At 40.3% G+C, this 27985-nt stretch overlaps 1 protein-coding gene across 1 annotated transcript in view; it reads right to left on the reverse strand.

The window, feature by feature from the left end:
• nek10 (NIMA-related kinase 10) overlaps positions 1–27985 on the reverse strand; it is a 180869-nt gene that overhangs the window by 124865 nt on the left and 28019 nt on the right. The window contains exons 3-9 of the mRNA XM_048608532.1: positions 27763–27907; positions 26374–26415; positions 26199–26277; positions 19352–19419; positions 12619–12698; positions 12445–12531; positions 1157–1381 (exon numbers count right to left, since the gene is read on the reverse strand). Of these exons, the coding sequence (XP_048464489.1) occupies positions 1157–1381; positions 12445–12531; positions 12619–12698; positions 19352–19419; positions 26199–26277; positions 26374–26415; positions 27763–27907 (726 nt within the window). The remainder of the gene's footprint in view (positions 1–1156; positions 1382–12444; positions 12532–12618; positions 12699–19351; positions 19420–26198; positions 26278–26373; positions 26416–27762; positions 27908–27985) is intronic.

Here is a 27985-nt window from a genome sequence, read left to right on the forward strand (position 1 = left end):
CAGGAAGGCTGACGTTTCAGGCCTAGACCCTTCTTCAGACCCTTCTAGGCCCGAAACGTCAGCCTTCCTGCTCCTCTGATGCTTCTTGGCCTGCTGTGTTCGTCCAGCTCTACACCTTGTTATCTCAGATTCTCCAGCATCTGCAGTTCCTACTATCTCTGCAAGGGGATATAGACAAGCTAAGTGAGTGGTTAAAAATTTGGCTGGTAGAACATAATGTGGGAAAATGTGGTGTTATGCATAATGGCAGGAAAAATAGAGCTGACTATTATTTAGATGGAGAAAGGCTGCAGAAAGCTGCAGAAGAGGGATTTGGGAGTCCTCATCTATGAATCACAAAAAGCAAACATCAAAGTTCAGCCAATAATAAGCAATGCAAATGGAATATTGGCCTCTGTTTCAAAAGGGAATGGAGTATAAAAATAGGGAAGCTTTGTTAAAATTTGCTGGTCAGACCCCAGCTGTAATATTGAGATCAGTTTTGGGCCACTTAATTAAGGAAATATACTGACATTGGAGGCAGTCCAGAGAAGATTCACTTGGCTGATACCAAGTAGGGAGGAACAGTCTTATGAAGAGAATTGAATGGTTTTGGCCTGTACTTGTTGGAATTCAGAAGAATGAACTCAGAAGAATTATTGAATCAAACAAGATTCATGGGGACTTGAAAGGTAGATGTGAAAAGATTGTTTCCTATTATGGGAGAGTTTTGGACCAGAGAGCATAATCTCAGAATAAGGAAATCATACATTTAAGACAGAGATGAGGAAGAATTTTCTTCTTTCAGTAGGTAGTGAATCTGTGGAATTCTTTATCAGAGGGCTGTTGAGGCTGGGTTGTTAAGTATGTTCAAGGCAGAGATAAACAGATTTTTAATCAGTAGGGGAATAAAGAGCTATGGGAAAAGGCAAGAAAGTGGAGTTCAGGATTATCAGATCAGCCATGATGTCACTGAATGGCCTGCTGTGCTCCTACATCATATGATCTTACCTGAAGTTAGTCCAATTGTAATTGCAGAATGCCTATTCTTACTTATATTCCTAAACCCTTAATTTGCTTAAATTATACAGTCAGATCACATTTTTCAGATAGCCAAATGAAAGAGTAAAATTAAATAGTGCTTTACTATGTTTAATATTATTTTCTTTATACTCACCCTTGTAGAATGTGAAGGAATTGTTGGATGCCTCCCCACAATCGAATCTCAGTGCTGGTATCCGGATCCTCACAGAGCTGAACTAGAATCCATACAACACTCCACAGCAATTTGAGATGGTCAGAATGCAGCAAACTAAGCAGAATGGGAATTCCTTCATAGATCTTCACCTGTTCTCTCACTTGAGAGTCTGCACAGAGTAGACGAAGCAGCTCAGCAGTCATTCTGTAAACATTATTAACATTTAGGAAACAAATCATAAATAACCTTATGCTTTCAGTAAAGAGGCAGAAATAAAGTTATCCACCTTTTATTCCTGTATAGCTGAAATCCCCAAGAAATTAGTGTTACTGTAATCACTGACAATTACCCACTAATCAACAAAAATATTTTTCACCATCAAATCACCGCAAAGACAGTACAATTGATGAAGACAGGACATAGAATTTAGGGAAAGACCAGATCAAGCTGCATTTACCTGCCTTTTATCACTTATAAAAATTTCCTTTTCATGCTGGGGTCACAAAACATTCTTGGCCCCGGAAAAAATAGAAAATTCTGGAAATACTTAGCAGTTTATGGCAGCATCTGTGGACAGCGAAAAAGATTCAACATTTCAAGTCAAAGAGATCTCTTCAGGACTGGGAATAGTTCATTTGTAACTATTTTTAAGCAAAGGTATAGGTGGGACAAGGACAAAAGGAAAGTCTCTGCGATAGGTTGAAAGACTGGAGCGACAGGATGTGGGTTTTGCATGCTGGGTCAATTCCCAGTTGCCCTTGAGAAGATAGTAGTGAGCTAACTTCTTAAACCATTGCTGTCCATTTGGTGCAGGTAGACCCATAATCTTAAGGATGGAGTCCAGGATTTTTACCCAGTGACGTTGAAGGAATGGTGATATATTTCCAAGTATGGATGGTGACTGGCTTAGAAGTGAACTTGCAGGTGGTGGTATTTCCATGTATCTGCTCCCCTTGTTCTTAGAGTTGGTAATGGCCATGGGTTTGGAAGGTGCTATTTAAAGGACCTTGTGCACCTTGTAGGTGATACACTTTGCTGCTGACCTTCGGTGCTGGAGGGAGTGACGTTTTGGGATGTTTCTTGGAGATGGTCATTGCCTGGCACTTGTGTCGTTCAAATGTTTCTTGCCATTCGTTAGTCCAAACCTCGATGTTGCCCAGGTCTTGCTGCATTTAGACATGGACTGCTTCAATACATAAGAAGTCATGAATGGTGTTGAAAATTGTGCAATCATCAGTGAAGATCCCATCTCTGACCTTATCATGGAAGGAAGGTCTTTGCTGAAGCAGCTGACGATGGTTGGGCCTAGGACACTACCCTGAGGAACTCCTGCAAAAGTGTCCTCAAGCTGAGATGACATGACAGAAGAGTTAGTTTAGAAGAGCCAAAGAGACTGTTGGTGGAACAATGAGCTATCAATTAATATTCATTATAAGCCCACCGACTTCCACTGCTACCTTGACCACACTTTCTTTCACCTTGTAAGGATTACACTCCTAATTCCTTTATCTTATCTGTTCTGATGTTGCAACTTTCCAGAACAGCACTTCTTGGGAGTCTTCTTTTTTCCCAACAAAGACAGCCCCCACATTGGTTGACAGGGCCTCAATCTTGTCACTATATTTCCTTCCTGTCCCTCTGACGGCCATAGTAGGGTTCTTCTTGTCCTCACTTCCCATCTCACCAGTTTTAGTGTTCACTCTCTGCTTTTTCCATTTTCCTCTCTCTTCCCCTTTCAGCATTCCAAAGGGATCATTCTCGCTTTGATACTTAATCCATTTAGGGTTGACAACTCTCCCGTAATGGCCTAAAGATTGAAGAACAATCTGCAAGACACTGCTATGTGCAACCTGGGAGGGTAAAAAAAATCAATGGCACACGAAATGGACTGTATTGCCTGTTTTATCGTATATTTCTTTTGACCATGTGTAAAAATAAAAGACTGTTTGACTGACAGTCAAGCATAATTCAATTGGGTAATTGTGGAACACATAAGGCTGAAGCATTTGTGGCCACTTACAGTTAGGAGTGCTGAGTGGATGATCCATCTCAGCATCATCCAGAAGGCCCCAACATCGCAGAAGCTATTCTTCAGCAATCCGCAGAACCAATATGTGACAACAAGAATTGGTTGGAGGCACTGGATATTGCAAAGACAATGGGTCCTTACAACATTCCGCCAAGACTATTTATGACTTGTGCTCCAGAACCTGTGGCACCTCAGCCAAGCTGTTCCAGTATAGTTACAACACACTGGCATCGACCTGCCAATGTGGAAAATTGCCCCAGTCTGTCCTGTGTGCAATCTGCAGGGCAAATTCATCTTGGCTAATTACAGTCCATTAGCCTATTTTTGATCACCAGTAAAGTGACATAAGGTGTCATAAACAGTACTATCAAGCAGGACTTGCTTGCCAATAACTTGCTCATTGACACTCTATTTGAGTTCTGCCAGGGCCACTCAGCTCCTGATTATAGCCTTGGTCAAAACATGGACAAAAGAGCTGAACTCCAGAGGTGAGGTGAAAATGACTGCTTTTGACATCAAGGCTTCATTTGACCGTGTGTTGCATCAAGGCACCCAAGCAAAACTGCAGTCAATTGGAATTGGGACAGAAATCTCCATTGGTCCTAGTCATATCTGGTACAAAGGAAGATGATTGATATTGTTGAAGATCAGTCATCTCAGCTCAGCTGATCTAGCCAGAAATGCTCATATCCCATAAATGAATAAAATAAAAATTAGTCTTTTGCTCTTCAATTGGCCTAGCAAGGTGGGCATAAAACAAAATAGATGTTGGCTGACTAATAATGGGAGCATGGGACAGGTTGTGTCCTGAAATGTTCAGGAATACAGTTAATGATGGTTGGTACTGCTAGATCTATTGCTTAATCATGCCCAACACCCCCTTTCCTTCCCGTGTCACCATCTAAAGCAACAAAACACTCCTTTCATGTGAATTAGTGATTTACATGTACTATTTTCAAAATGGTTCACCATATTCACTGGTCTCTTCTATACTCGGGAGAGCAAATGCATATTGGGTGATTACTTTGTGGGCCACCTCTGTTCAGTCCCCAAGCATGATCCCAAGTTTCTAGTGCCATGTCATTTTAATTCCCCACCTTACTCTAACACTGATGTCTCCGTTCTTGGCCAACTGCACTGTTCCACTGAAACTCAACTTAAGACACTTTACAGCACTCCAGACTCATGTCTACCTGTATTTGTTTCCTTTTCTTGTATTGGTTCTCATTGTTTTCAGCAAGTAGCACACCTGCTCTTTGTTTCTTGGCTTCATTCTTGCCCAAACACAATACTCTTTGGCCCTAGAAAACTAACTCTTCCGTCATTCATTTCTTTTCACCCTAAATGCGGACCTTCTTTTTGTCCTTGGATTACCAAACTTTGTTCAATACTGTTGCACTACAAACTACTGGTGGTTTATGGTTAGCATAGAGTGCTGCAAGCAAGCATCCTTTCTTGATATTTTTAATCAACCTGGTCAGATATGTTAATAGACACATTTGGAGCAGGTGAGACTTGAACCCAGGCCTTCTGGCTCAGAGATAGGGACATTTACATTTCAACACAAACATCCTCTTCATCGTCTTTAACAGGATGGAGAGAATATTGATATTTACTGAGAATAGGCACTTGTGTTACACAACAAGATGTTGTTTATTGTATGATAGCAATGTGTACAAGTTACATTGACCAATTAGGCATGATTACAAAAGCTCATAAAACCAGAGATGACACAGATCTCCATCGGGACCTTGTGTTAAACTGCTTCTTCTCCACCCATATACTGTATAAAGTCATTACAGTAGGTGGAGCTTAATGAAAATTCATTGAGTTTTTATACCATTTAAAGAGGTCCTTCAGGCCATTGTTTCTGTTTTGATCTCCAAACAACCACCAATTCTAATCCCTTTTCCAGCACTTGGCCAGTAGCCTTGTATGCTATGACATTTCAAGCTCTCATTTAAACAGTTCTTAAATGTCTTGAGGATCCCCATCCCTGCCACTCTTTTATGCAGTGAATTCCAGATATGACAAGCACTTAGGTGGAAAAACCTTCCTCAAATCCCCTCTAAACCTCTTGCTCCTTACTTTAAAATTATGCCCCCGGGTTTTTGAACTTTCATCTAAGGGGAAAGGTTTTTCCCTATTTATCCTGTCAATGACCCTCAGAATCTTGTACACCTCCATCTGAATTCCTCTTCAGCCTTCTCTGCTCTAAGGAAATCAACCCGAACCTATCCAGTTTCTCTTCATAACTGCACGTCTCCAGGTCAAGCAACATCCTGATGAGTTGCCACTACACCCTCCATAGTGCAATCACATCCTTCCTTTGTGTGACGATCATAAGACCATAAGGTATAGGAGTAGAATTAGGTCATTTGGTCCATCAAGTCTGCTCTGAATTTTCATCATGGCTGATAATGTTTCTCAAGTAGATTCTCCTCTCTTCTCCTTGAAACTCTTGATCCCCTTACCGATCAGGAAATTAGCTATCCATGTCTTAAATATATTCAATAACATGGCCTCCAGAGCCCTCTGTGACAATGAGTTCCACAGAATAACTACCCTCAGGCTGAAGGAATTCCTTCTCATCTCCGTTCTAAAGGATTGCCTCTTCATTCTGAGGCTGTGCCCTCAAGTGATAGTCTCTCCTACTAGTGAAAACATCTTCTTCATGTCCACTCCATTCAAGCCTTTCAGTATTCTGTACGTTTCAATTGGATCCCCCTCCTCATCCTTCTAAACTCCATCGAGTACAGACCCAGAGTCCATAACCGCTCTTCACATGACAAGCCCTTCATCCCCAGAATCATTCATGTAGACCTCCTCTGGGTCTGCTCCAATGTCAGCATATCCTTCCTTAGATACGGGGCCAAAAACTGCTTACAAATGCAGTCTGACCAGTGCGTTATGCAACCTCAGCAGTATATCTCTGCTCTTGTATTCTAGCTGTCTTGAAATGAACGCTAACGTTGCATTTGCCTTCCTAATTGCCAACTGAACCTGCATGTTAACCTTAAAAGAATCCTGAACTAGGACTCCCAAGTCGCTTTATGCTTCAGATTCCCAAAGCCTTTCCCCATTTGGAAAATAGTGTACACTTCTATTCTTGCCATCAAAGTGTAAAAGCTCACACTTTCCTTCATTGTGTTCCACCTGCCACTTCTTTTCCCACTTTCCTAACTTGTCCAAGTCCTTCTACAGTTTACTTGTTTCCTGAATACTACCTGTCCCTTGACCTATTTTTGTGTCATCAGCAAACTTAGCAACAATACACTCAGTTCTTTTATCCAGATTGTTAATGTATAAGGTGAATAGTGTGGTCACAAAACTGGCCACAACTACACATATAATATTCTTATACAAATATTATGTTCTTCCTTTACAAATATATACAGCTCAATTACAACTTTCTTGCTCTTGTATTCAATGGCCTGAATAATAAAGGCAAACATCCCTTCTTAACGACCATATCCACCTCTCTTTAAGGATCTATGGACATGCACATCAAGGTCCCTTTGATTCTCTGAACTGTGTAAGTTCCTACAATTCAATGTGTACTAGTAGCCAGTAGTAGTTTACATAAGGATTTCAGCAAAGACTTAATGTTGTGATTAGTAGACTAGTGAATGTAAGAATTGGAAGATTTATCGCAAGAAAGCAGGGTTTTAGATAATATTCCATCATATGGCCCCTTTTGTGTCTTTAGTGTATTCTGTGAACAAAATTGCATTGAAATACAAGTTGACTCATAATACAAGTTGTTCATCTCACAAAATATCGCACCTAAGTAAAATGAGTTTATGTAGAAACTGGTCAAAGTGTCAAAACCACAGGCAACAAAGCCTTTCACGCTTTGTCTATCCCAGTTAATATTGGGGAAGTTGAAATCCTCTACTATTCAATATTAACTCTTTCAGATCCATTACCTTATACAATAAGAAATGCACCATATATTTAACATTTCCCCATTCTGATTGTTCCTAATTACTAATTATATTTTATCTCAACACCTTGCTGCCTGCCTACTTGATTCAATTTGATTTATTGTTATCACTTGTATCTAAGTACAGTGAAAAGTTTTGTATGCAATACAGGCAGATCGTAACATATAAAGTCATACAGATCATTAGGGTGATTAAACAGAGCGTATACAAAGTTATGGCTGCACAGGAGATGTACAAAAGCAAGATCAACATTAGATTTGAAATTTGAAAGGTCCATTCAGCAGTCTAATAACAGCAAGGAAGAGGCTGTTCTTGAACCTGCTGGTATGCTTGTTTAAGATTTTGTATCTTCTGTTTGAAGGAGAGGTTGGAAGAGAATATAACCAAGGTAGGAGGGGTCTTTGATGATGTTGGCTGCTATTCCGTGGCCACGAGCAGTGTAGATGGAGTCAACGGATGGGACGTTGGCTTTCATGATGGTCACAACTTTCTATAGTTTCGTACAGTCCTGGGCAGAGTAATTGCCATACCAAGCTGTGATGGACCTAGATAGAATGCTATCTATGGTGCATCTGTAAAAGTTGGTGAGAGCCCTTATGGACATGCCAAATATCCTTAGCCTCCTGAGGAAGAAATGGTGTTGTTGTGCCTTCTTGATCATTGCATCTACATGGGTGGTCCAGGACCGAGTATTGGTGATCGTCATTCCCAGGAATTTAACGCTCTCGACCCTCTCCACTTCAGCTCCATTGATGTAGATAGGGGGATTTCCTCTTCATTTCCTCCTGAAGTTGATGATCAGCTATTTAGTTTTGCTGACATTGAGGGAGAGCTTGTTATCTTGCACCATGATACCAAGCATTCTGTCTCCTTCCTGTATTCTGTCTCATCCTTGCTTGATGTCCTACAACAGTGGTGTCATCAGCAAACTTGTAGATGGTGTTTGAACGAAATTTGGCCACACAGTCATGAGTGTACAGGAATTACAGTAGGGGGTTGAGTATACATCCTTGCCGCATGCTGGTTTTGACAATTATCGTGGAGCTGTTGTCAATCTTCACTGATCAGGTCTGTGGGTCAAGAAGCTGATGATCCAGTTGCAGATGGCGGAGCTGCGAATTAGGTCTCAGAGTTTGGAGATTAGTTTTGTTGGGGTTATAGTGTTGAAGGCAGAGCTGTAGTTGATAAATAGAAGCCTGATGTAGGTATCCTTATTATCCACATATTCCAGGGATGAATGTAGGGCTAGGGAAATGGTGTTTATTGTGGGCAAGTTGTGCCGGTAGGCAAATTGCAAGGGATCAAGGCAGGCTGGGAGGCTGGACTTGATGTGATCCATGACTAGTCTCTTGAAGCAATTCATGATTATGGAGGTCAGAGCCACCAGGCGGTAGTTGTTGAGGCACATTGCCTGTGTTTTCTTTGGTACCGGGGTTATGGTAGTTTTCTTGAACCAGCTGGGGACTTCAGATTGTAGCAAGGAGAGATTAAAGATGTCTGCAAATACTTCTGCCAGCTGGTCTGCACAGGATCTGAGTGCATGGCCGGGGACTCCACCTGGGCCAGTCGCTTTCCTTGGGGTCATTCTCAAAAAGGCAAATCTGACATTTATAGCGGTGACTGAGGGAACAGGTGCATCTGAGACTGTCAGGGCAGGTGACACCATTCCACTGGCATTCTGCTCTAACCGAACGTAAAAAGTATTGAGCACATCAGGAAGGGATGCGTTTTTGTCCGCTATTCTGTTCTGCTTCATTTTGTGTCCTGTTATGCCGTATAGGCCTTACCATGAGCGACGGGAGTTTGTGTGGCTAGTTTGGGTCTCTAACTTAGTCTGGTACTGTCTCTTGGCAACTCTAATGGCCTTGTGGTCATATCTGGATTTCCAGTAAATGTCTGGGCCGTTTGACTTGAACGCCGCACGCCTGGTCTTCAATAGGCAATGGATTTCCCAGTTCAACTAGGGCGAACATATGGGTTGACTTCTTTGGCATGCAGTCCTCTTCGCACTTGCTAATGAATTCCGTGATGGTGGTGGTGTGCTTGTCTAGGTTGGCCGCTGAATTCTTGAATATGGACCAGTCCATCATTTTCAAGCAGTCCTGCAGAAACTCTTCCGCTGCCTCCGAGCAGCACTGTACTACTTTCTGTGCTTGGTCCTCACGTTTCGACTACTGATTGCAAACTGGGAGGAGGAACACAGTGTTGTGATCTGACTTTCCAAAGTGTGGAAAGGATATGGACCATTAGGCATCTTTGCTGGTTTCTTAGTATCAAACACATCCAAAACAAAGTCTTCAAAAGTTCCTGGTTCCTTGTTTCTTGCAATGTCCTGAAGCTTAGAAAGGAACTGCTCAAAATTCAGTATTTTCACATTCATGTCTGGGCTTTGGGTACACAAGGATTTTTAAGACTTCAACATTGTATAGATTCTGACCAAAAGCTATTCTTATTTCAGATATCCAGCAAGCATGATATTCTATTTTTTAATATGTGTGGCTTCATAAAATTCACAATATGATGCCACTATGAAAGTGAGGTAACTTATATAGTTTTCATCCCAGAAATGCTGAGTCTATTAGATGCATTACTAAAAGTCTAAATTGCAGGACTATACTATAACCAGCAGAGTACCACAAAGGCTTTCTTCTGTCTCATGTGACATGGGAGCCCCAATTACACTGTAGTTGGATTTGGTCTTTATCAGAGTATCCAAATGCGCTTGAATCCAGAAAATGAACAAAGATCAAAGTCGTAAATATCAGGAGATGTACTCATCTCCCTCTTCCCCCAACTTGCAATTAACTAACAAAGCAAGACCAGAAAATTTTGGTTTGGTGGTATGTAATGAGGTAGACTTGCTTAGGGAGCTGAAGGTGAAGGAACACATAGGGGGCAATGATCATAACATGATAGAATTCACCATGAAGTTTGAGAGGGGGAAGCCCAAATCAGATGTAACAGTCTTACAATCGAGCATAGGTAGCTACAAAGATATGAGGGAGGAGCTGGCCAAAATTGATTGGAAGGGGAGCCTAACAGGGGAGACAGTGGAGCAGCATTGGCAGGAATTTCTGGGGGTGCCACATGAGTATCACAAGGAAGAAGAAACATACTAAAGGGAGGATGAAGTAATCACAAATAATGAGGGAAGCCAGGGATAGCATAAAAGCAACAAAAAATAGCAAAAGGAAAAGCATACAATGTGGTGAAGATGAGTGGGAAGCCAAAGGATTGAGAAGACTTTAAAAACCAGCAGAGGACTACTAAAAAAGCAATGCGGGGGGGGGGGAAAAAAATGAAAAATGAGAGTAAGCTAGCTAGTAATATAAAAGAAGATTGCACGAGTTTTTTTTTAGATATCTTAAAGGCAAAAGAGAGGCAGGAGTGGACATTGGACCAATGGAAAATGAGGCTGGAGAAGTAGTAATGGGGAACAAACAAATGGCAAAGGAACTTAATCAGTACTTTGGATCAGTTTTCACAGTGGAAGACACCAGCAGCATACCAGAATTTCAAGAGAATTAGGAGACAGAGTAGATGGTAGTGGCCATCACTAAGAAGATAATGATGGGGAAGCTGAAAGGTCTGAAGGCAGATAAATCACCTGGACCAGATGGACTATACCCCAGAGATTGAGATAATTGAGGAGATTGTAGAGGCACTGGTGATGGTCTTTCAGGAATTACTGGAGTCAGGTTGAGGGGGGGGATCTCAGAAAACAGCAAATGTAACACCCATGCTTAAGAGCAGAAGGAGACAGAAGACAGAAAACTATAGGCTGGTTAGCCTAACCTCGGACGTTGGTAAAATTTTAGAGTGCATTCTTAAAGATGAGATTTTGGAGTACTTGGAAGTGCATGGTTAAATAGGGAAGAAACAACATGGCTTCATCAAGGGGCGATCATGCCCGACAAATCTGTTGGAATTCTTTGAGGAGGTAACAAGCATGTTATACAATGGGGATCCAGTGGGTGTGATCTATTTGGATTTCCAGAAGGCCTTTGACAAGGTGTTGCACAGGAGGCTGCTAAATAAGATAGGAGCCCATGGTACTAAGGGTAAGGTACTGGTATAGTTGAACAATTAGCTGACTGACAGAAGGCAGAGAGTAGGGCAGGAAGGGGTCTTCTTCAGGATGGCAGCCAGTGACTAATGCAATTCTGCACTGGTCAGCGTTAAGACCACAACTGTTCACATTATACATTAACGATCTTGACAAAGGAATGGAGGGCACTGTTGCTAAGTTTGCAGATGAGACAAATATAGGTGGTTGTACAGGTCGTTTTGAGTTAACGGGGAGCCTGCAAAAGGACTTGGACAAATTAGCAGATTAGGCAAAAAAGTATCAGATGGAAGACAATGTGGGAAAGTGTGAGCTTGTACACCTTGGTGGGAAGAATAGAGGTGTAGACTATTTTCGAAACAGGGAAAGGCTTCGGAAATCTGAAGTACAAAGTGACTTGGGAGTCCTAGTTCAGAACTGTCTTAAGGTTAACATGCAGATTCAGTTGGAATTTAGGAAGTCAAATGTAATGGCGGTATTCATTTCAAAAAGGCTAGAATACAATAGTAGAAAGATGTACTGCTGAGGCTGTATAATGCTCTCATCTGACCGCATTTGGGATATTGCGAGCAGCTTTGGGCCCCATATCTAAGGAAAGATGTGTGCTGGCATTGGAGGGGATACGGAGGAGGTCTACAAGAATATTTCAGGGATGAAGGGCTAATCATATAAGGAGCAGTTGAAGACTCCGAGTCTGTGCTCGACGGAGTTTAGAAAGATGAGGGGGGAGCTGATTGAAACTTATAGTATACTAAGAGACCTGGTTAGAACAGACATGGATAAGATATTTCCACTCATAGGAGAGACTAGGACGCAAGGGCATAGCCTCAGATTGAAGAGACGACCCTTTAGAATGGAGGTGAGGGGGAATTTCTCCAGCCAGAGAGTGGTTAATCTGTGGAACTCATTTTCACAAAGGGCTACGGAGGCCAAGTCATTGAGTATATTTAAAACATAGATGCTAAGTTCTTGCTCAGTGAAGGGATCAAAGGTTACACAGACAAGGCAGGAGTATGGGGTTGAGAAACATATCAGCTGTGATTGAATAGCGGAGCAGACTCGATGGGACAAATGGCGTAATTCTACCCCTATACTTACAACCTTATGGACTCCTAAATGTTTGGTTCTGTCTTAGGAAACTTGTGTACTTGAGTACCACACAAACTTAACAACTTTTTCAAAGATATAATTTTTTTTTAAAAAAGATTTAAAAATCTTAACTTACCTTTTTGACAGCAAGTCATATTCTTGTAAAATTGTTAACAAATTTTCTACAATGGTGAGTTCACCTATCTTCACTCTGCACTCTGGGCTGAAAAAAAAACTAAATGTTGTGAGCTTGTTCAGTTCCAATCATTTGTTTAAAGTTTTTTTTATAATATTTAATTAAGTGACATACCTTTCAGCCAAGCTGGTAAGAGCAAGGAGAGCACCCAGTAGTACATTATTGTGCTTGGCTGCCAATAGCTTTACTAGGGTCTAAAGAAAAATATCCCAAGTTAAAATACTTTACTGTATATTATTCATTTCTTCTTACTTAACTAATAATTATTTTAATTTATACATTTGCCTGGCATATGTAACATCAATACAAAGTCGGACACCGCGCCTGAAAGACATGTTAAAACCTTTGTACCTTCCACCTGTTTCAGGAGAGAGACAGTTACAAATGATATACAAAATTACATATGCTTACATCTGTGCAAAGATTAGACCATGTGCCATAAGGATTTAGAAATAGGAACCACAGAAAAAGGACACCATATTGCCCTTTGAGTCTTGTCTGCCATTCAACAAAATGAGGACTGTTATTCAACCTCAACTCCACTGTCCTGTCTCATTTTGAAATCCCTCAAATCACTCTGAGTCCAAAAACTAAGCATCTGTATCCCTTCGGGATAAAAAATTCTGCAGGTTCACAACCTTCAAATGTAGAAATTTCTCCTCAGCTCATCATATATCAGAGTGCGGGGAATCAGAGGCCTGGAGTTCAGAGAAGGAGCAGTTGTGTCAATACAGTGTGGAACTGGAGGAACACAGCAGGTCAGGCAGCATCAGAGGAGCAGGAAAGCTAACGTTTCGGGTCGGCACCCTTTATCCCACCCTCATGATCATTACAGCTGAAGAGATGTAATGAAAGCCAAAGATGGTACATTGTAGTGTCATTATCACAAAGGAGATGAAACCAACGAAATGCAGAAGTACTTCCATGCAAGCCATTTAAGAATCGATTCTAATCTGAAGAAGGCAAGAGAAGTACTCTACTACTAAAATCGAACAATGAGATTCAGGACCACATCAGCCAGTGTAGAACTTGTAACAAATTCAAAGCTAAACTAGATAAGCACTGCTTATGAAACACGGCACCTCAGATGGACCATGGAAGAAGGGAGGCAAGCAAAGTGAATCATGGGCTTTCGCAGTAATTTTCAAATTCCCTCTGGCCACAGCTGAAGTGTCATACGACTGCAAGATTACTAACATTGTCCCATTATTTAAAAAGGGAGGCAGGGATAGAAAAGGAAATTAGGCCAGTCAGTATAACTTTGGCAATGGCAAGTTATTAGAAAGAATTCCAGGGCCAGAATATATCTGCATTTGGAGAGACATGGATTTATTAGGTATAGTAAACATGGATTTCTTAAGGGAAGATCATGCTTGACAAATCTGTCCAAATTTTTTGAGGAGGTAACCAGGAGTGTCGATGAGGGTAATATTTGATTTGGTCTGCACGGACTTTAGTAAGGCTTTTGATAAAGTCTCTCATGGAAGATTAGTCAAGAAATTAAGAGCCAATGGATCCAAGGCAATATGGCATGTTGGATCCAAAATTAGCCGAGAGAATTAAAGGTGATGGTAAGGGGATATGTCTGTGACTGTGAAGTCTGTTTCCAGTGGGGTTCTGCCCAGGGTCAGTGCTGGTTGGCTTGCTGTTGGTGGTGTACATTTATGAATTGGACTTAAATGTAGGAATTATGATCAAGAAGTTTGCAGATGATGCATCAATGGAAGGGTCGTAAATAGCGAGAAAGATAGTTGTAAACTGCGGGAGAATTTTACTGGACATGTCAGGTAGACAGAGCAGTGGAAAATCGAATTCAACACGAAAAGTTTGAGCTGGTGCACTTGGGAAGGACTAATGAGGTGATGAATTACACTATGAATGGTAGGGGCCTGGAAAAATTCTGAAGATCAGAGGGATTTTGGTGAGCATATCCACAGATCCCAAAAGGTAGTAGGACATGTAGATAAAGCAAGTAAGAAGGTAAATGGGATACCTGCCTTTAGTCACTGAGGCATAGACTACACAAACAATGAGGTTATGCTGGAACTGTATAAAACATAGGTTAAGCCACAACTGGAGTATTGCATGCAGTTCAGGTTACCACATTATAGGAAGGATATGATTGTGCTAGAGACGGTACAGAGGAGATTTACCTGGATGATGCCTGGGCTGGAGGGTCTGGGCTCTGAGCAAAAATTGTAAGGGCTAGGCTTGTTTTAGTTGGAACAGCAAAGCTTAGGAAGGGACTAAATAGAGGTGTATAAGATTACAAGGGGCATAGATAGGATGGATGGAAAGACAATCTTTTTCCATTAGTACGGAAGTCAATACCAGGAAGCACAGATTTAAGATGAGAGTCACAAAGCTAAGAGGGGAGTTGAGGAGATATTTTTTCACTCAGCGGGTGGTGGGAGTATGGAATCACTGTATGAAAGAGTGGTTGAGTCAGAGCTGGAAAATAGGATTTGTGTAGTTGGATCTTTGTTGAAAGGTGCAGAGATGATAGATTGAATGGCCTCATACTGTGTTGTAAACAATATGACTTCTCACTGCCACAGGATATTTCCAAAGGCAGAAACAATAGCCACAAACGGAGAGAAGCAGCCATTTGATTAACTGACCACCAACTAACTGACCTATTGGTGACCATTTTATGAACCTGTTGGCATTTTAACATCATTGGTACTGTGCTCTGCCACATGGAGATTCCACCAGGCAGGCTTCCAGCCCCTTCCCTGAAGGGCCATTCTTTTCCTAAGGTTCCAGTACCTATAGAATAGACATAAGCAGTAATGGCCACCCTCATGGCTCCAACAAGGCTGCTGGGTGGTTCACTCTACTGATCACTGGGGCCTGTCAACTTGGCTTTAATGAAATAGGAACAGGGGGAGACCATTCAACTCCTTGAGCCTGCTCCATCATTCAACAGGATTATGGCTGATCCGACATTCCTCACGTCCACTTTCCTGCCTTTTACCCATAACCCTTGAGTCCCTGACTGATCAAGAATCTATCTCAGCCTTAAATATACAAAAGGACTATACCCCCAAAGGTCTTTATGGCAAGAAGTTCCAAAGACTCTCAAGCATCTGAGAGAAGAAATTCCATCTCATCTCAGTCTTAAATTGGCACCCCCTTAATTCTGAGACAATGCCCTTTGGTCCTAGACTCTCCTATAAGGTGAAACATCCTTTCAGCATTCAGCCTGTCAAGCCTGTTAAGAATCCTATATGATTCAATGGGATCATCCTTATTCTTCTAAACTCAGGTGAGTACATCGCCAGCATGCTTAGCCTATGTTCATAAGAAAATCCCTCCACAGTGGATATCATCCTGGTGAACCTTCCCTGAACTGCCTTCAATGAAGTGATATCTTTCCTTAAATTAGGAGTTCCAAAACTGCTCACAAACTCCACATGTGGTCACACCAGTACCTTGTACAGTTGCAATAAACTTCTGTACTTTTATACTCCAACCCCCTTGAAATAAGGCCAAATATTCCATTAACATTCCTGATTACCTATTGTACCTGTGCTCTAGTTGGCTCTGTCTCTGTCATATATGTTCAGATGAGGCCAACTTTGACAAGGGAGCCTCCAAAATGTCCACCTTCTTCCACAACCGAGGATTCCCCAGCACTGTTTTCAACAGGACCCTCAGCCAGGACCGACCCATCTCCCGCACTTCCACCCTCACCCCTTCTCTTCCCTCCCACAACAGCGATAGAGTTCTCCTTGTCCTTACCTACCATTCCACCAGCATCCACATCCAGAAGATCATCAGATGCCATTTCTGCCACCTCCTGCGAGATGCCACCATCAGACACATATTCCCCTCCCCTCCCTTGTCCGCCTTCTGCAGGGACTGTTCCCTCTGGGACACCCTGGTCCACTCTTCCTTCACCCCCAACACTCCCCCACAGACCCACGGCACCTTCCCCTGCAACTGGCAAAGGTCCAATACCTGTCTATTTACCTCCTCCCTCTCCAGTATCCAAGGGCCCAAACATAACTTCCAGGTGAAGCAACACTTCACCTGCACTTCCCAGAATTTAGTCTACTTCAATCACTGCTCACAATGTGGTCTCCTCTACATTGGGGAAATGAAACGTAGACTGGGTGACCGCTTCGCAGAATATCTACATTCTGCTCACTACAAAGACCCTGAGCTTTCAGTTTCCTGCCACTTTAACACACCACCCTGTTCCCTGGCCAACATCTCTATCTCTGGCACGCTGCAGTGTTCCAGTGAAGCTCAATGCAAGGTGGAAGAACAACACCTCATGTTCGGCTTGGGGACCCCGCAGCCCTCTGGACTCAATATCGAGTTCAATAATTTTAGGGCCTAAACTCTCCTATGTCCTCGCCCTCTACCCCACACACTAGGCCTTGTTATAACATAGCCTGCCATTACACACTACCCATTGTCAGTCACTAACATCCCCATTAACAGCTATTCACCCTCCTATCCAGGTCGTTATCAACTCCTTTGTCTATCCAATTGCTCTACTCTCTCTCGGATCTAATGTTAATCCTATTGTTTACTCCCTACCCCATTCCCCTCCCTATTTTCTGCATATAAACTGACATTTTCCCAGCTACCATCAGTTCTGAGGAAGGCTCACTGGACATGAAACGTTAACTCTGATTTTTTCTTCACAGATGCTGCCAGACCTACTGAGCTTTTCCAGCAACTTCTGTTTTTGCTCCTGATTTACAGCATCCGCAGTTCTTTCGGGTTTCAATAATATCTGGCCCATGTCCAAATTTATTACAAGCCCTCTCATGGCATCTCAACATGGAGGCGCCCCAACCCTCCAATTGTGCAACTAGCTTCATGACATAGTTTACTTTAATGGATTGGACAGTGGTCACCATGATAGTCTCTTAATTGGCTACCACTAGTAATATCACAGCTTGCTCTCACAGTTGTCTTTGTGGATTCAATACTCACATTTGGTCCTGATATTGAGACCCAAAGCAAGCCTGTAAAATCCTTGTTGACATTTCTACCTTTCCCAATTCTAATGTAAGGTCACAGATTTGAAACTGTCTTTTTCTCCCCATCAATGCTGTGAGCATTTCTACCATTTTCTGTTTTTATTTCAGATTTCCAATATCCACACTGTTTTACTTCTGTGTTAATTGGGTGGATGCTGAGAGGATATTTCCCTTGCCTAGACAATCTAAAATTGTTTCAGAATTTTCAGGGTTTACTTTTAATTAAATAAGCTGCATAGATTCGGAAAAAAGTGTACATGCAGACAATAAACGCACCCAGCCAAACTAATTTAAAGCAAGACTTGCTGTGGAAATAATCTATGCAAACACTTTATCAAACAACATATAAACCACGCGGAATATAAACCTAGTTTAAGTGAGGTCCTTGAATCATCTTCTTACACTAAAATAAAAACTAATATTCTTTAGCCTGCTGTTTTTGATTGGCAATGCCCACATTTTGGGAATAAAATTCAATGGCATAGCCTCAGAATAGAAATATATTCACTCAGAGGATTGTGAATATTTGAAATTCTCAGTCCCAGATTGTTGTGGATACTCAGCTGATGATTATATTCAATACCGAGATTATTAGTTTACTTGAGCACAAAGGGAATCAAGGAGTATGAGGATAAACTAGGTAGGTGGAGTTGATGTTGCTGAATGACAGAATAGTCCCAAGGGATTGTATACTTCTGCTCCTATTTCTGTTGTTCCTACAGCAGGCCTTGCACATGATAGAATTTAGTTATAACTTCACTTGCACCATGAAACACAACTCCTTGAGTGATGAGTAAAAGCTTTGTAGGTACTGCCCTTCAGACATGCCTACATATCTCTGCATGAATATTATATTGTGGGAGTAGTGTTGGATGGAAATTGAATGTCTCAAGTATAGCTTGCATCTCTCTATTGATTTATTCCTTTCTTTTGCCAAAAGGCGAAGATAAGGTAATGCACAGTAGAAAACCTGCTGTGTAATTGTGGCAGTAGTAGTTGGAAAGGCAGCAATAGTTACAATAGTTACAAAAGTCCTTTGTCAACAGGGGGAAAAGATGAAAGAAACACAAGGCATTATTCAGCAATAACCTCACAATGTTGCTACCCAACTGTTCTTTCCCATAAATTTATTTGCACGCCCAGTGCACTGTACAGAACACTGAATTTTCAGTTTCAGATAGGCAAATGAAATATACAAAAAAGGAGAAATTATAACAAAATTCTATTAATAACGTAATTATGTAATATACATTCATTTACATGCATCTGGTATAAACTGAATGCGGCTTACTGTATCATCAGGCCTAATCAAAGAATGCAAAATGGAGTGGGTTCCAGCATAATAGATTTCCATCAAATTTGCCATTGAATTTTATGCCCAAAAAGTGGGCATTGCCAATCACAAAATTCAGGCTAAAGAATAATTAGTTTTCATTATAGTATAAGAAAATGATTCAAGGATCTCACTTAAGTTAGGCTTAAATTACGCATGGTTTTTATGTTGGTTGATAAAATGCTTGCATAAATTACTTCCATGGCAAGTCTTGCTATAAATGAGTTTTGGGGGGCATATGTCTGCATGTACACTGTTTAATGAAACTATTTATGAAGTTTATTTAATTTAAAATTTACCTTGGAAATTCTGAAGTAGTAGAATAATTTAAATTAATTTAACAAGTGACAATTTAAAAGATAATAATCCATTATTTGCATTTCATAGATGATTATAGAATAAACACATTATGAGAATTACAATTTTGTGTAACATGTTAGTACAAATTACCATGAATATTGCTTAGGCCTGTGAGCAACTGAATAAGTTTGCAGGTATCACGGAGATCTCATACCTTGTGGGCTCCGCATGCAATTATCCATTCTCTTTGTTCTACAACAGCTGCTAGCTTTTGAAAAATATCTGAAATGAAATTCAAATCAAATCACATCTCACTAATGTCAAAATAACTGCACTGGAATCATAGTGCGATACAATCAAATACTGCATTGAAACTGCTTATTCAAACAATGAGCAAACAATTTCCATAGACACTGGCCTCTACTTGATTCAAAATGGGAACTCAACTCGTAAGTATTTTCCAAGTTCAATTTTAGAATTCAAGTCAGATTCAGATCTAAAACTAATAATCTTTAAACAAGTTTAAATAGCCAAATTAAAAAAAGCTGTCTAATACTGGCAGTTATCTATCAACTCCTAAAATCCCTTACTTAAATGAGATACTGATTCTTGTAGCTAAAAACTGCAGCTCCACATAAAAAAGGAATTTTATAACCGTTCAGTAAATAAAGGAGCACAGTTAGTGTGAATGGAGATTTCCCCTGAGTGAGACAAAGGCCGAGTGAGTATATCTGAAATGTTGGATCAAAGTGAGAATTCAATGTATGAGGGAAATAGGTGCATTAAGTTTCTTGAGTGAGAAGTAAGTAGGAAAGGATAAAGGGTGCACATCAGGAGGCCTACCTGCACTGAAACCAGCACTGCAGTGACACCACGAACCACAACATAGTGCAAGCGCAGAGAAAGTAGTTGATTGGTGAATAATTCTAGTCTTTAAAGTAAAATTACGCTATTCAGTTTGTGTTTAGGTTTCTAGCCTTTTATTCGCTCTCTTTTCTTAAAAATAGCATAAGTTTGACACAGGTGTAAAACAACTAATTACAGTAAAATGTAATGTGCAGGGATTCTAGAGTAAGTAATTAAATAGAATATGATAGCAATGGCAGTGTGGGTGATGTGCTGTTGCAGCATGTGGAAACTAGCAAATACATCTGTAATAAGGAGGCATTTACACTCCTCAGATTAGGTCATTCAAATTTGTGATATGGTTGGGGATAGAAGGGTACAACTGGGGGTGAGGCAGGTCTGGAGACCAGAGGTTGTGTTAGAATTCAGGAGTTCAAAGCATGGCTGAAAGATTTCTGTTGAAAGAATAGGTTTCAGTCCATGGGGGCACTAGCCCCTACAATTGTCCAAAAGTAACAACGTTCTTGCAAGCTGTGTGAATGAGCGTGGGGACTATAGGGAAAATGAGCAAAGTGACCATGGATCTGTGACAAAAGGGAGCCATTGAACTAAGGTAACGAAATAAGAATCTAGTAGTTACAGGGGATGGTATAATTAAACGGAGGAATAGGCACTGTTCCCTAAAGCCATAAGAATGAGTGCTTAAGGCTGTGTTGCGTGCTTGTTGCGAGGGTTAAGGGCAACTCCTCTGGGCTGCAGGGGAACTTAGTGGGAGGGGAGGGATTCATTGCCATCAACCATGTTGGTACCAATGACATTGATAGGACCAGAAAGGAGGTTCTGCTGAAAGAATTTGAATGGATAGGAACTAAATTAAAAAGCAGAAACTCCAAAGTAATAATGCCGGGATTATTACCCATGCCATGTGCAAACTGGTATATTGTAAATAGAATCAAGGAGTTCAATGCATGGCTTAAAATTTAGTGTGGGTGGAATGGGTTTCAATTCATGAGGCACTGGCATCAGTACTGGAGTAGAAGGGAGGTGTTTTGGTGAGACAGTCTTCACTGGCATCTGGGAAAATGAATAACTGTGGCTGTAAAGATGGCTTTAAAATAAATGGGTTGGGGATTTGGGAGAGTGGTCATGAAAGCTCACAAAACAAAAGGATATAGCTGTATTGCAGGACAATTATTAAAGTAATGATACCCAGATTGGGACAGGAAAAGACAGAGCACACAAATATAGAAAAACAGCGGCAAATAGGGTTAAAGGGGGAAAACATAATAAAAAGATAAAATATTGGCTCTTTACTCATAAGAATGTAGTATTCAGAACAAAATAAATGAATTAATGACACAAATAGAGGTTAATTGATATGATCTGATAGCCATTACGGTGATGTGGTTACATGAGATCTAAGTTGGGAACTAAATATTCAAGGGTATGTGACTTTTCAAAAGGACAGGCAAGAAGGAAACGGTGGTGGGATAGCTTTGTGAGTCCAAACGGGAATCGGTATGACAACAAGAGATGATCTCGGATCAGAAGATGTACAATTCATAAGGCTGGACATAAGAAATATCAAGGGTTGGCAGAGACTGGTGAGAGTAGTCAATAGGCCTTCAAACTGTAACAAAACTGTAGAACAGTGAATAAATTGAGAGATAATGAGGGGATGTAAAAATGCAGTACTTTAATCATAGGTGACTTTAATCTTCACATAGACTGGGAAATTCAAATTGGCAGAGGTAGACATGCGGAATAATTCACAGTGTATTGGGATAGTTTCCTTGAAGAGTATGTTATATTTTTATCTGGTAGATTCAACCAGGATGCGGCTATTTTGGATTGGGTAATGTTTACTCAGACAAGCTTATTAAGTGATCTCAGAGTCAAAGATCCCTTGAAGAAATAGTGACCATAATCTAGTAGAATTTAGTATTCAGGTTGAAATTGAAAAACTTGGCTCAGGAACAACTGTGCAAATTAAAAAGGAATGAGGGCAGACTTGGCCAGAATAGACGGGGGCAGCACAATGGTTAGCACTGCTACCTCACAGTGTCAGGGATCCATGGTCAATTCCTCAGGTGACTGTTGTGGAATTTGTGTGAGTTTCCTCTGGGAGTGCTGGTTTTCTCCCACAGTCTAAAGATATGCAGATTAGGTGGATTGGCCATGCTAAATTGCCCATAGTGTCCAGGGATGCATAGGCTAGGTGGATTAGCTATGAGAAATGCAGGGTTACAGGGACAGGATGCTCTTTGGAGTGTCGGTGTGGACTCGATAAGCAAAATGGCCTGCTTCCTCACTGTAGGGATTCTATCCTTAAAAAGGAGTTCAGCAGAAGATGAATAATGGCAGACATTTAAGAAAATAGTTCATGATTCACAACAAAGATATATGCAAGTGAAGAAGAACGATTTCTAAAAAGGGAATAGACCAACAATGACTAACCAAGGAAATTAGGGACAGTAGCAAATTGAAAGAAAATACATACAATGCGGCAATATTAGTGGTAAAGGAGACGATTTGGGAAAGTTTTAAAGACTAACAAAAGATGACAAAAAAATGATAAAGACATAAAATAAACTTTGAGAGTAAAGTAGCAGGTAGGGGCGGCACAGTGGCTCAGTGGTTATCACTGCTGCCTCACAGCACCAGAGACCCGGGTTCAATTCCAGCCTCGGGCAACTGTGTAGAGTTTGCATATTCTCCCCTTGTCTGCGTGGGTTCCAACCTAGTGTTCCGGTTTTCTCCCACAGTCTAGAGATGTGCATGTTAGGTGGTTTGACTATGCTAAATTGCCCATAGTGTCAAGGGCGGGAAATGCAAAGATAAGGTAGGGGGTGGGGTGGGATGGTTGAGGGGCGGTGTGGACTCAATGGGCTGAATGGCCTGCTTCTACCCTGTAATGATTCTTCTATTCTAAGTAATATCAAAACAGCGTGTGAGAGCTTCTTTAAATATGTAAAAAGGAAGAGAGAGGGCAAAGTGAACACATGCCTCTTGGAGAATGAGGCTGGGGAAATAACAATGGTAAACCAGGGAATGGTAAGGGAGTTTGAATAATTACTTTGCATCAGGAGAATATACTAACAACATCTGAAAAATATTAAATAATCAAGGGGAAAAAAGGCAAGAGGAAAAAAATACTATACCTATCACTAAAGAAAAAGTAGTAGGGAAAGTAATGGGGCTAAAGACTGATGAGTACCATGGACCTTGTATGATACATCCTAGAATATCAAAGGAAGTAGCTGCAGAAATAACGGATGCATTGGCAGTAATCTTTCAAGAATCCTTGGATTCTGGAAAAGTGTTAAAGGATTGCAAAACTGCCAACGTAACATTCTCATTCCAAAAAGGAAGGAGACAAAGAGAACTGCAGGGCAACTACAGGCCAGTAGCTTCACATCTGTCATTTGGAAAATGTTAGTCTATTATAAATGATGTAACAATAGAATATTTACATTATATAGTTGAGCAGTTTCAGCATGGATTCATGAAGGGGAAATCATACATGACAAATTTATGACAATTCTTTGAGGAGATAACAAGCATAATAGCTAAAGGAAAAGTAAGAGACAAAATATATTTGGATTTTCAAAAGACATTCAACAAACCTGCACACTAGGCTACTTTAGTGCTGGAGCCACAATTGTTCACCATATATATACTAATGGTTTGGATGAAGAAAGTGAATATACTACCGCCAATTTTGAAGATGACAGAAAAGTAGAGGGGAGGCAAGTTGTGAGAATGAAACAAAGAGTCTGCAGAGGAATACAGACTGGTTAATTGGGTGAGCAAAAAATTGGCAGATGGAACATAATGTGGCAAAATGTGAGTTTGTATACTTTTTGCAGAAAGATTAGAGGAGCTGAATATTACATAAATTCGGAAAGGCTATGCAAGGAAAATCAGAAATTAAGAATCAAATTAAAAAATGGCAATGAGAGTAGTAATCTTGGGGTTACGACACAAGTCATGAACATGGATTACAAATATAAAGATTTCATTTTTGGGGGAATGTAGTGAGGAGGACTGGAAATCAATATAATTGCACAAAGTTTTTGAAAATTTCTTTTATCAGGTTGTGATTTGAACCTTTTCAAATGAAATTTTTCAAGAGGTAATGCAATATTGCTCAAGAATTCTTGATTTTAGCAAGTGTGGAACTTACTGAATGTGATTTGCGCAATATTTCTTAAATCAATATGCATAACTCGTATATAAATATGCATCAAACATTTTCTCAAAAGACATGTGGCTTGAAAGCTTTTAACTCTGTATTTATCTTCTCACTACATAACTCACACTGTTAGGAAAAATACCAGGTGGTGAACAGTGGATTTTCAGAGATAACATGCTCTGGTGTGCAAATGAGAATTTTGCTTTCTTCTATACTTAAGTAAACTACAAAGCCTATTTTCAAAAGCATAGTGTACAAGCACAATGAAAAACAATGTTTCGTGAGTTGACTCTTTATGGTCCATTTTGATCATTGCTTAATCACTAGAACTGCTATGCAGAGTTAGATATTTAAAGCTAAAAATCTCTAAAAATCAAATCTATATTAAGAAACAAAGTATTTTAACTGAGTCTGATAAAGAGTCAGTGGATGGTTTAGCCTGAACTCTAAAGAAGAATGGTACAACTAATATTTAAAGAATAAATATTGAAACTGTCCTGCAATCTGAAGATTTATTGACAAAATTTCTAATCACTGGAAATTGGTGCAGATTATATTTTGCAAGAGATGGACGGAATCTTCTCAGCCCCTGAATAACATAGGCATTGTCAAAAAGTTTGGGAGAATCATATGAGAATGGCAGTGAGGAGATTCTACTATCAACAGGAAAAAAGTCAGAATTTTCAACCAAGTGTTGAGCAGTGGGACAAAATTCTGGTTAGTGAGTAGTGACAGGTCTATTTGCATCTTCATTACTATGCAATCCTGCCTTATTTTTCTGCAATCTCCCATTCTTCCACCTGCCGCATAGAAACTAAATGGCAACAATTTGAGACATGTAAGTTTGAGTGGTAACCTGGTGGTTTCAGCTCACTGCTTGCTCCTCCAGATCTTCATCAATCATTGACATCACAGGCTGTGTGATACAGTGACTGCATGCACCTGCCATCCAGCAGGACCTTCGGCTCACAATTGGCAAAGTAGGTGCTAATTATTCTCTGGCCTACATGTCAAGGGTAAATAAGGCAAAACATGCAAGGCAACTGCCAGCTGCCAGCACTTGACCATGAAAGTGGCCAGTTATTCTGCCTATGGTGGGTAAGAGAATACAATCAGTGAGCCACCATGGTGGTGTGGTGCATTGTTAATGAGGCAAGTTCAGAAGATAGCATGAGAAAACATATTAGGATTCACAGAGAGAAACCCTCTATGCAATTTGCCAAAAATGGCACATCCACTTTTTGATAAGATTCAGCACTTTCCTCCTGCTTGCTTTAGCTTATAGTTCATACTTTTACCTAAATGCCACAAAGTATGCAATAAACCAGACTTAAAAATATATTCCCAAATGCAAATATAAATTGTATAGCATAAATAGGACTAATAAATAAAAATAACAAAATAAAGTCTTGCAATTATTACAAACCCTGCATTACAAGCTAGCCATCCATCCAACTGAGCTAGCAGCCGATATAGTCATAGGATGGTCCTACAAAGAGTATGAATGTCCAGTTGATGCGTTTTGGTGTTGATTGAACAATGATGATCAGCTAGAACCTAATTCATAGTTTGTGGCTACAGTCACACATAGACTCAAGTAGATTGAGGTGACAGGTCACTTTCCGTAAGGCCACTGGTGAATTTGGTTGAGTTTTTGACCATTTTATCCAGCATCAACATATAAATTATCAGTTTTATTGAATGCATTTTCCAAACTTGCCAATGGGTGGGTTATGGATTTACAAATCCAAGTTCTGCACCCCAATATTTCTTCTACATCCAGCTATACTGGCAGATAGGACATCAGTTTAGCATCTGTAGCACTCCATTAGCTCTGCATTCAAGGAACAGCCTAGGTCGGTGCTCAACCCATGGAGTGGTATCTGAACTTTTAAAATTCTGACTTAGAGATAAGATTTTATGTAAATAAGCTGCCCTGATGCTCTAAATTTAAAAAGAGAGGAAAATGTTTCACCAGTAAGTTTCATTGTTTGCTTGTAGCAAAAGGTTTTGAACTTACTTGTCACAGTGACCAATCTGTCAACAACAAACTGTTGTCCTCCATATCCGAGATATCCGTTTGCCACTGTTTCCATATACTACACAGAAAGAAAAATATACAATTATATTAAGTATTTGAATAACTATTAATTGAATTGATTTAAAGTTAAACGTTATTAAATATAAAGATGTACCTGTGCCAAGCTTTCAACTCCTCCAAGTTCACTGAAAATTTTCTGAAATATAAAGGAACACAAAAATGTGAATGTTCATCAATTATCGTAAGAGATAAAGCTCTTGGCTGAAACAAATCCCAGTGACAAAATTCTCAATACATATACAAAACGTTATAGTTGATACTAAAAACCACAGAAGAGTGATTTGGGGGTTTTTTAAATGTCAGGTTGCCTTTGATTAGGCCTCTAATTCCTGAGTAGAGGCAAGGTCTCTTTTATGGCCTCAGAGGCAAGCGCAGCCGGAAAGCAAATGAAAGGGAATGCTGCTTTTCAGTCTAGCTGTTGCAACAGAAATTCCATGAATAAAGGAGGCCACAATATTTTGCTTTCATCAAGCACATCAAGGCATTGTATCATGAGAGCAGATGTCATTTATTTCAGCTGAAGAAAACTGGTTGCTTGCCAAAGCTACTCATGTGATCTCTACCTTCCAACACAATCTGATGGGTAAGATCAGCTATGACAGATCAACATTGGAAACCACTGAGATATGTAGTTAGGTCAAACAGGATTGTATTCTGGCATCAATACTCTTTCACATATTATTCATTTTGTCATATGACCAGTTCATTCATAGTCGATCTCACAAAGATACGAACCTATGAGCATTTGAAACAGGAGTATGAGTAGATATCTTGTTCCTCAATCTGCTTTAACATGTGGTGAAGGCATGGTTGATCTGATTGTAGCCTTTACTTTTTTTTAACCACTGTACCTTTTGAATTCCTTGTCAGTCAAGAATTCATCCAATCAGCCTTATAAACTTTAAATGATAGGCAAGAGAATTCCACAGACTAATGACCCCTAGAGAGAAAAGTAACTCTAATCTCCATCACAAATGTATGAATGTTTATTTTTATACTGTTTCCTACTTCAAGTCTCTCCCACAAAGGGAATCATCCTTTCAGCACCATGTCAAGTCGCCTCTAGATCTTATATGTTCCAAAAGTTCATGATGATGATATTCCAGAACATTGCTATATTGCAATCAATCAGCATTATAATGTGCTGTTGGAGATTGTTAATAGATTTACATTCCCAGGCTCCAAAATTATCAGCGATTTGTCAATTAATGCTGAAATCAACACACATTACAGAAAATGCAGTTGTGATGTCTAAACTGAGTAAGAGTGTCTAGAATAAAAGCAACATGATGGAGAACAGCAAACTGACTTTGCCAAATATGCATCCTCTGTACACACATCAACAGAAATGAGACTTGATAAACATATGCCATGTAGAAGTAAAGGTTGAGCAATTCCTGTCTCATGTGTATCCTCAGCATTTCTTAGCAGGACAAGATGGCCAATTTAGAGATTCTAGAACCAGCTAATTATATCTGCATACGCTAACTGTAAAGCCAATGCCATCTATGATGCCTTGTCCATATTCACCATATGGATGATAACTGTGTACCCAAAGACCTTTGTATAGTGAATGGGCCACTGGGGTCACAACCTTTTGTGTGGCCATACATTCACTATGAGGCCACCTGTAAGAAAAAGAAGATATTTAAGGGGACCCAGTGGTGTATGTAGTAGTGACACTGGACTAGAAATCAGAGAACATA

This window comes from Rhincodon typus, chromosome 2 (genome assembly GCF_021869965.1).
Source record: "Rhincodon typus isolate 14 chromosome 2, sRhiTyp1.1, whole genome shotgun sequence".
In the NCBI taxonomy this organism is placed as follows: domain Eukaryota; kingdom Metazoa; phylum Chordata; class Chondrichthyes; order Orectolobiformes; family Rhincodontidae; genus Rhincodon; species Rhincodon typus.